Source organism: Oxyura jamaicensis, chromosome 1, assembly GCF_011077185.1.
Source record: "Oxyura jamaicensis isolate SHBP4307 breed ruddy duck chromosome 1, BPBGC_Ojam_1.0, whole genome shotgun sequence".
NCBI lineage: Eukaryota > Metazoa > Chordata > Aves > Anseriformes > Anatidae > Oxyura > Oxyura jamaicensis.
Genome location: NC_048893.1, coordinates 55,940,613 through 55,948,913, shown reverse-complemented (window position 1 = coordinate 55,948,913; position 8,301 = coordinate 55,940,613). Strand labels below are relative to the sequence as shown.

Sequence of the window (8,301 nt, the reverse complement as noted above, 5' to 3'; positions counted from 1 at the left end):
AAAAAAAAAAAAAAAAAAAAAAAAAAAAAAAAAAAGGAAAGAAAAAGATGAAAAAGAAAAGTAGTTTTGAAAAAATAGGTCTTTTCTTTCTAGTAGATGCAGATATACAGGCAATGCTACTTTTGTAATATTTATTCAGTGTATACTGTAGTATGAATGCTGTCATGAATATATGGAGAGAAATCCTTGTTCAACAGTATTGCCATATTGAGACTTTATTTTGGAAAAATTATTTCAGGTCTGGTGGCAATAATGAGATATTAAATTTCAGAGTCTAAGTGTAAAGAAAAAATTGAAACTTTTGAAGACAATGCAAGCTTGAAAGGAAAATCAGAACAGAAAATAAGTATTAAATGTCAGTTTTGAGAACTACTCAGTGTGCTGTTTTTACAAAAGGGCTCATGATCTCTCCTTCAAAGAATAAGGCTTCTTTCTTTCTTGTTAGCCTGTGTTGTTAGTGGTATGACTAGTGAGCAAAGAAGTTTGTTATGCACACTAGGCTCGTCTCTGTTAACAAGTAAGAAACAATCAGAGCTAGAAACGAACACTTTGGAGGTTTTGACTTCCAAATTTAAATCAACTTCCTCATTTGTTACTTTTAATGTAAACATCTCCAAGAACTTAAATGTGTATCCTCAAAACCATGATTTACTAGATTAACTGGTGGCCTTCAAGATCACAGCTTTTGAATATTTTTACTATCCTGCAACTCTTGATTTCTAGTCTTAGGTCTCCTTGCCTAGTGAAAGCTGCTGTACAAGCTGAGGTGTTTAGACTGACAGTTAGAAATGTGCCTTGTGTGTTTCCTGCTTTGTGGAAGTTAGCAAAGCTTGAGGAAGTTGCAATGTGAAGCGGCAGCTCTTCCAAAAGCAACAAATACACTTACAAGTAATCAGACTCCTGCCATCCTTTGAGGATTTACTTTTTAAGGATGTGTTTAAGACCAAAGTTGCACCTTTTTGCTTACCTTTCTGAGATGTCTGCAAGGTTTTTTTTACAGGTTAAAAGCCAAAATGTGCAGTCACTTCTGTTCTTGACTTTGCCACTTAGGTAAGTGTTTGTACTCGTGTTCTCAGCAGTCTGTGAATGTGCCAGTTTAGAAAGAGTGTTGCCATGTGGAAGAGCTGGATTTACTCTGCTGAAATCCAAGACTCTGAACAGCTCCTGAAAATGCAGGTGTTCCAGAGATGTGCTATGTTCACTCTAACTTGTTGCTCTGATTTCTCAAGGTCTTTGAAGAGCTCTTACTTGATGCAGATTGGAGTGTGAATGCTGGGAGCTGGATGTGGTTATCCTGTAGTTCCTTCTTTCAGCAGTTTTTTCACTGCTACTGTCCAGTGGGTTTTGGCAGAAGAACTGACCCAAATGGAGATTACATCAGGTAATTCACAGTCCAGAGGTTCCAGTAATTTGCGGATGTTGCTTAAACTGTCAAATAGCTTAACTAGCTTGATATTTAAAATATTGTTCTTTTTTTTTTTTTTTAAGACGTTACTTGCCTGTACTTAGAGGTTTCCCTGCAAAATACATCTATGATCCTTGGAATGCCCCAGAGAGCATCCAGAAGGCTGCAAAGTGTATTATAGGAGTTAATTATCCCAAACCAATGGTAAATCACGCCGAAGCAAGCCGTCTGAATATCGAGAGGATGAAACAAATTTACCAGCAGCTTTCCCGATACAGAGGACTGGGTATGGCTATTGGCTTTATTTATTTGAAAACTTTTCTCCTTCTGGCAATTAATAACGTTATCCCATGGTCATGGTTAGCTGGGTGTGAGTTCAGTGTTGTGACCAGGGTTGTATATCCAAGTATATGAAAATATCAGATGTAACCAAGAATTGTAAAAAGGGCTCGATTGGACTGCTTCCAAATCTTGTCCGGAAAACCTTATGGAAGTTTTTGGTTAAACTGGGTTGTGTGAGTGTTGTGATACTTCCGTACAGCTAAGTTTTAATACCAGTGGTTGGAAAATGCACACAGAGTACGTTACGAACCATGTACAAGTGCTGTTGCTCAAATAGATGCTGATGCAACCTCTGATAGCATTCTTCCTGGTTAGCAAAAACCATCCCCTTTGCTCTGAGGAGCAAACCACATGCATTTACGTTGTTCAGAAGGCTATAAGCAGTCTGTTCTAATAATGATGGATATTGAATCAGGATGCATTGCAGTCCGGTGCAAAGTGGTGAATACGTGTAACTAATTCATATTGGAGAAATTATACAGAATATTCTGTGCAAAATGCCCAGTAAGTAACTGTGAACTAAAATTACTTGGCAAGATCCCAGCAATAGGAGAGATTGAGATGTTCTCCTATTATAGAGGTAAACTGCTCAGGGTGAGGGTAGGGAACTGGCCCTCATGAGGAACAAAGCATGCTATATTTAATCTTTTTTTTTTGTTTTATGTCTGTATTTTATTTCATTGCTTAGGTCTTCTTGCAACAGTGCCTTCTAATCCAAATGGAAATGGAAATGGTGGGCTAATGGGCTTTTCACCAGGAGAAAGCGTTTCTGGTTGTGGTAGTGCAGGAGGTCAGTCAAATGCTTTAACTTGTGTTTAGCCCTGAAGTGGTCAGACAGGTCAGAAGTTGACTTCCAAGTCAACTATTCTAGTCAATTCTATGATGTTTTTAACTTTGTATAAGTCCCTGATGCATCATCATCTTCAATACTATGTATACTATAGACTCCTCATTGTTAAAGGTTAAGACAGACCTGAAAATTTACTGTTTTCTATGTTCTCTGAGGCTTTTGGTCAAATTTAAAAAGCAGATTGCAGCAGAAGGTGGACTTTACCATTAAAGAAAAGAAGTCTAGTCCAGTGTGTGTGTATGTGTGTATATATACATGGCCTACTTATACTTTTCATATCAAACGTACCCATTTCGTAGGAGGTTACCGTGCATTCATCTGAATTTGCAAGTCTGAATTTGAAAAGTTGAAACCATTAGAACTTTGGACCTGTTCTGAGGTAGTCTGACAAATAAATGGAAAAGACCAAACAAAACAAACCCAAAGCCATGCTCAATTTACCTCTTGAAGGGGGGTGTAGGTGGAGGGGCGTCCTCTAAATTCCCAAATTGGAATGTTTACTATTTTTTCCTGCCTTACTAGGAGCTCAACTGGGAACTGGCGATGGTCAGACAGTTGGTGTTCAGACATGTGCCCTGGGAGACTCTCATGCAGGAACAAGTGGAATTCAGCAGCAAGGTATTACAGGAGTGCTTGTCTGTAGAGGATCTCCAAGTTCTCGCAGCTATGGAAAAAAAGGCAAAACATCAAAATAAAATGGATGAATTTTGGTGGCAGCGGCTGTCTATAACTTGGAACTGGCCTTGTTTCTGTTCTTGAAACATAAAAATTGTGTCTTAGAGTAAACTTGCTTGCCTTGTCACTTTTATCTTTCAAATACTCATCTAGAATAATATTTCTGTTTTAAAGGGGGGGATCACAAGTGTGACTAAACAGAATTATTGAACATTATTCTAGGCTACTTCAAATGCACAATACTGGAAGACAAAATTTCACTTCATGCATTTGATTGCAAAATTTGCATGTTATCTTTTTCCCTGATTTCATTACCACTCTTTCCATGTGTAATCAACTTCCACAGTTTTGTGTGGATACTCATTTAATTTGTTTCCGTAATTGTTAGTCACTCTACACGGAGATTGAAGATGTGGTTTGTAGTAGGTCAGAGTTGCAAGCAAATTTAGCGTAACTGTCTCTTCCTTGCAGTCTTAACAGACGCCGTATGTTTACTGGTCATGAAAGACTGTAATCTGTTTTGTTTAAATATCCAGAACACCACAACAGAATAAGAATCATTGCAACTGCTTTTGCTAATTTGCACTACTTACACGGGATGCATAATGCATTATGTCAGGGTTGCCAGTGGATAGTTTACACGAGCCAGAAAAAAAATTAAATCTTTTTCTTACTTACGTTTTTTTCTACAGCATAATTTTGTTAAGCATTTGCTATTATTTCTATAAAAGAATAGTAAAAAGGATGAGAAGACGTGGAAGTACAAATATTAAAAATTCGTAGCAACATAGAATATATTAATGTTCAAACACACTAACTTCTTCTGTTTCTTACAAATACAGTGCATAACTATGCGTGCACATACTGTATTTTTCACTGTGCATATTTATTTAATTTTAATTGCCGTAGATGCTGTTATGAGGATTTTTTTTGCATAGGAACTCTTTCATTTAAGATGTTTTTTTTTCTGGATTTTTCTTGATGAAGGAAAACAAATCAATTGGCTTCTTTTTTGTTGTTGTAAGGAACATTACTGCACTGATTTGCAGTTCTGGATTTTATGTGTTACAATATCTACTGTGTCTGAACAGGTTACTGTCAAGCAAGTAGTATCTTACACTATGCCCATGGAGACAATCAACAATCACACTTACTGCAAGCAGGTAATTTAAAAACAAAACAAAAGCTGAATATATAAAAGTATAATAGAGTCTTGACATAAATTCTTGATATAAATACTGGCTTTAAATTATCAGGAAGAACATCCCTTGGTACTGGCATTAGTGCAGGGAAACGTCCAAATCCAGAAGAAGAAACTCAGAGCATTGGGCCAAAAGTCCAGCGACAGAGCACAAATTGAACTGGTAAGAACTGAGAAGCCTTAAATTTATCCTGTTAATGAATAAATTCCTGTACAGATTTACCGTGTGTACTGTGCTGCAGTGCAAAGATGTTAAACTTTTGCTCCAGATCTTTCAGCTGGAGGTGCTGTACAAACAGAACAAAAAATAAAATAAAAAAAATCCTTGCTCTGGAGAGCTGATCAGGTATGAGAGTGGAAATAGTTACAAAAATAGAACCAGGCCAGAGGTTATTGGACACCTTATTTGAGGTGTTAAGGAAAGGGACATGGTTAAACTGTGGCTTCCTGCACATTAGCGGAGCTGCTTATGTAGCCTCAGTTACTCTCTGCTCCTGCATCTTGCCTTAAATTGTGTCAGCAGCACTGTCTGAGTGTACAGTGACCTGAATCAGAAGACTAACACAGCCTAAAAGGATAGTCTCAGAGTTTGGATGAGTTTTAGACATACAAATGGACTAAAGAGTACATGTTTTCGAGAGACACAATAAGAGTACAAAATGCTGCTGCAGTTATTGGATGCAAAGATCTAGAGAGAAGAATGTTTTGAAGACTTGAGCATTTGTCATTGGTCTGTAACCTGAGCAGGATGCTCAGATTGACAAAGATTGTCAAGAAAGCTGTGGTGAAATGTACTTGAATCTGGAGAAGGACGTGTTCCTGGATATATGTGAACAGGTGTAAAAATGCATAGAAAGAAGCAGAAATTGTGCAAGGAGTTTGATTTGTGTGTAGTCATCAACAGAGAAGTTAACTGGGTTTTGTGTTTTGGATAAAGTTACTTAGGAACAAACAGTACAGAGAGAAAAGCAGACCAAATATGTTATACCCCTTCTCCCAGTGAGCATGAGTTGAAAGGAGTGAGGGGGGTGACCTGCAAGACATGTTAGAGTAATGACATAAGGAAAGCCAAAGAATGGAGGTCTGTCTAAAAGAAGGGGACAAGATTCAGCAGTAAGAGTGTGGCTGTCTAGATTAAAGGTGGCTGACATGCCATTCCATCCTTACCTTTCATAAAAGAGGTTTAAGAGTTGGTCATTATGGAGTTCGAAGAATAAGGAAGAAAAATAATATGTGAGGCACTGGTGAAATTGGTAGGTAGTGATTCCATGCAGCAAGTATAGAAAATGCATTCAGCATCTCTAGAGATAAAAAGGGAAATTCAATCTACTTCATTTGGTTTTGACAGCAAGATCTAATTTTGCTTGTTATGTGGTGTCAGCACTTTGACAAAGTCATTGCAGTGCATTATGAACAATTGTATTGCGCTGATTCAATTCAGTGAAGAATCACAGCATTGTTTCCATAATGCCTGTTCCTTGTTTCTAGAAGTGAGCTGAGACCCCAGAAACTGATGGATCTTTTCTCGCAAACATGGAGTGCTGTAAACCGTGCTTCTCTGTTCTCAAATTTTATTTTGGAACTCCAGTGTGTCTGAGTGGAATGCAATTACAAGAGTCCGTGTTTCAGTAGATGTCTGATCCTTAGTATGTGTAGATTCATTCAGCATCCATGTTTTGTATTCCAGAATTCCTTAGGTGCTCGTGTCTGTGTAGAAGAATTGCCTGCAGAGTGAACGTCTGGTTCCTGTCTAAGCTCTTTTTCAATTGAGAGACAGGTTGGAGGGGTTCCTAGTTCGGCAGAGAAGACTGATTTTGTTAGGGATGTTCAAATCATGCTGCGAGAGCATGACAGTCAAATGTAAAAATCAGCCAAGAACATATTCAAAAACACTGCTGGCAAAAGGATGTGCACATTCTGAGTAGTGTTAAGCTACAGAGGCTGTGGGTTTCTTTTTTTTTTTTTTTTCCCCTTTCCCTTTTGGTCTCTAAGGAGTAAGAAATGAGAACTTAGAGTATTTGAGCCAGTATGAATGGGACAAGGCTTATTGCACTGAGAAGGGGGGAAGAGTGTTTCTTCCTTGAATTATTTCTGCCTTTTTTCAAAGCCTGCATGACAAAGTGCTTAAGACTTTTTTTTTCTTCCAGCATTATCGCAAGAGAAGATACTACTCAACACCCAGGATGAAGTTTCTGCTACTCTGTATTGCAACTAAAGAGTTGTGAGAGTACTTGTACTAAAACAACATACTTTTTCATAAGTTATTTTAAATTGTTCTCAGTTGTTGTAAACAAGTCCAATTTTTGGAATGCATTGTTTCTAACTGGCATTTCTATGGTTTTTAACTTTTTAATGACTCTTTCACAAAGGACAAATTGAGTTTTGTATATAAAGTTATTTGGTGAAGTATTTGCTAACTTAATGTAAATACAAACATTCATGATTAGTGATAGACCCATCAATATATTTTTGATAATCTTTCATGTATATGGTAGTAGGAAAAGCTGTAGTGATGTTCTGTAAAATGGATGGACATAGAAAGCTTTGAAGTTTTTAAACTGCTATTATTTTTAGATTCCAGAATTTGATGTCTATATGATCAACTTCAAATTTTCATAATGTAAGTGCTTAGGACTGTGTTTAATCAAATACAGTAGAGTTGTAACCTTCATTAATTGCATCTGTATATAAGTCATATGCCATTTTTTTTGTCAAATTGTAAAATTTTCATGTATATGTCCAGTCCTTGTATTTCTCAGTTGCCTTGTTCAGTAATGACATACATTGTTAATAAAAAAAGTGTATATGGATACATGTCTTTGTGTATGCTGTTGTTCGAGTACATATTTCCAAGCAAAATGGGAAAAAGGAGGGAAATGTAATTTTTAGCCTTAATCTGGAAGCCACAAACAGTGAAGTATATTAACTTTCACTTCAAGTTTCATGCTATTGAAGCAAAACACCGTACAAATTATTTGGACCTTTGTTGAAATTGTGTGTGTGTGTTCTGAACTTCGGATGTTTCTTACCATTAAATGATTAAGTGTTTCTTCCCAACCCAGTTTTGCATTTTTTTTGGAGTTTGCTTGATAGCCTGGCAGTCTTTCCTGCACTGCAGCTAATTGCTGTTCTGTGAGGATGTGGATTTGTAAAACTGCATCAGGTTTATTAGCTACTCAGTCAATGCTCTGCATCTGTCCCAAATGTTTAGAGAAGCTGTATCTAAATGTTTTCTAAGGCCATTAATATCTCTGAAGAAGCAGTCTGAGTTACTACATTTTAACATTTAAGTCAGTCAGTTCTCTGTTTGAGTGGATGCTGCAATTAATTTTTATGTGGGAGGAGTTAATTATCTGTTCTTAGTATCAAATGACTGATTTCCAGTCATGGGGTACTTTTGTGTGTTGGTTTGGAGATCATTCAGATCAGACTCATGGGCTGACAACATATTCAGCACTGTGTTTGGTGCAGAACAAGCGGCCATGATTCTGGATATTCCATGACTTTAGATGATAATTAGATTTGTAATTACAAAATCAGATTGCTATTTACAAAATATGTAAATATCCTTGCATACTGATTTGGAAATGATAGCAAAATCAAAAGTACTACTAAAAAAATACAAGCATGCTTTTTGTCTCGAGGCAGAGAATCTTTGACTAATCTTCAAGGAAAAATCTTAACACTGAGAATGGAGAAACAGATGCTAAGTATTTTCCACAGTTCAATCCAAGTAGAGTGGAGAGCTTTCTTAGTGACACAAGTAACCAGTAAAATAAACAATTCTTCTCTTTGCTTAAGTAGTCTGGAGGGGAGAGAAGAAAAAAA

General features: G+C 36.9%; 1 protein-coding gene across 1 annotated transcript in view; it reads left to right on the top strand.

Moving 5' to 3' along the window:
- The window catches only part of CRY1 (cryptochrome circadian regulator 1), a 36,021-nt gene extending 28,734 nt beyond the window's left edge, over nucleotides 1-7,287 (top strand). Inside the window, exons 8-14 of the mRNA XM_035340816.1 lie at nucleotides 1,230-1,381; nucleotides 1,489-1,691; nucleotides 2,436-2,537; nucleotides 3,120-3,215; nucleotides 4,364-4,435; nucleotides 4,529-4,636; nucleotides 6,621-7,287. Of these exons, the coding sequence (XP_035196707.1) occupies nucleotides 1,230-1,381; nucleotides 1,489-1,691; nucleotides 2,436-2,537; nucleotides 3,120-3,215; nucleotides 4,364-4,435; nucleotides 4,529-4,632 (729 nt within the window). The 3' untranslated portion in view covers nucleotides 4,633-4,636; nucleotides 6,621-7,287. The remainder of the gene's footprint in view (nucleotides 1-1,229; nucleotides 1,382-1,488; nucleotides 1,692-2,435; nucleotides 2,538-3,119; nucleotides 3,216-4,363; nucleotides 4,436-4,528; nucleotides 4,637-6,620) is intronic.
- Nucleotides 7,288-8,301: the final 1,014 nt, after the last annotated feature.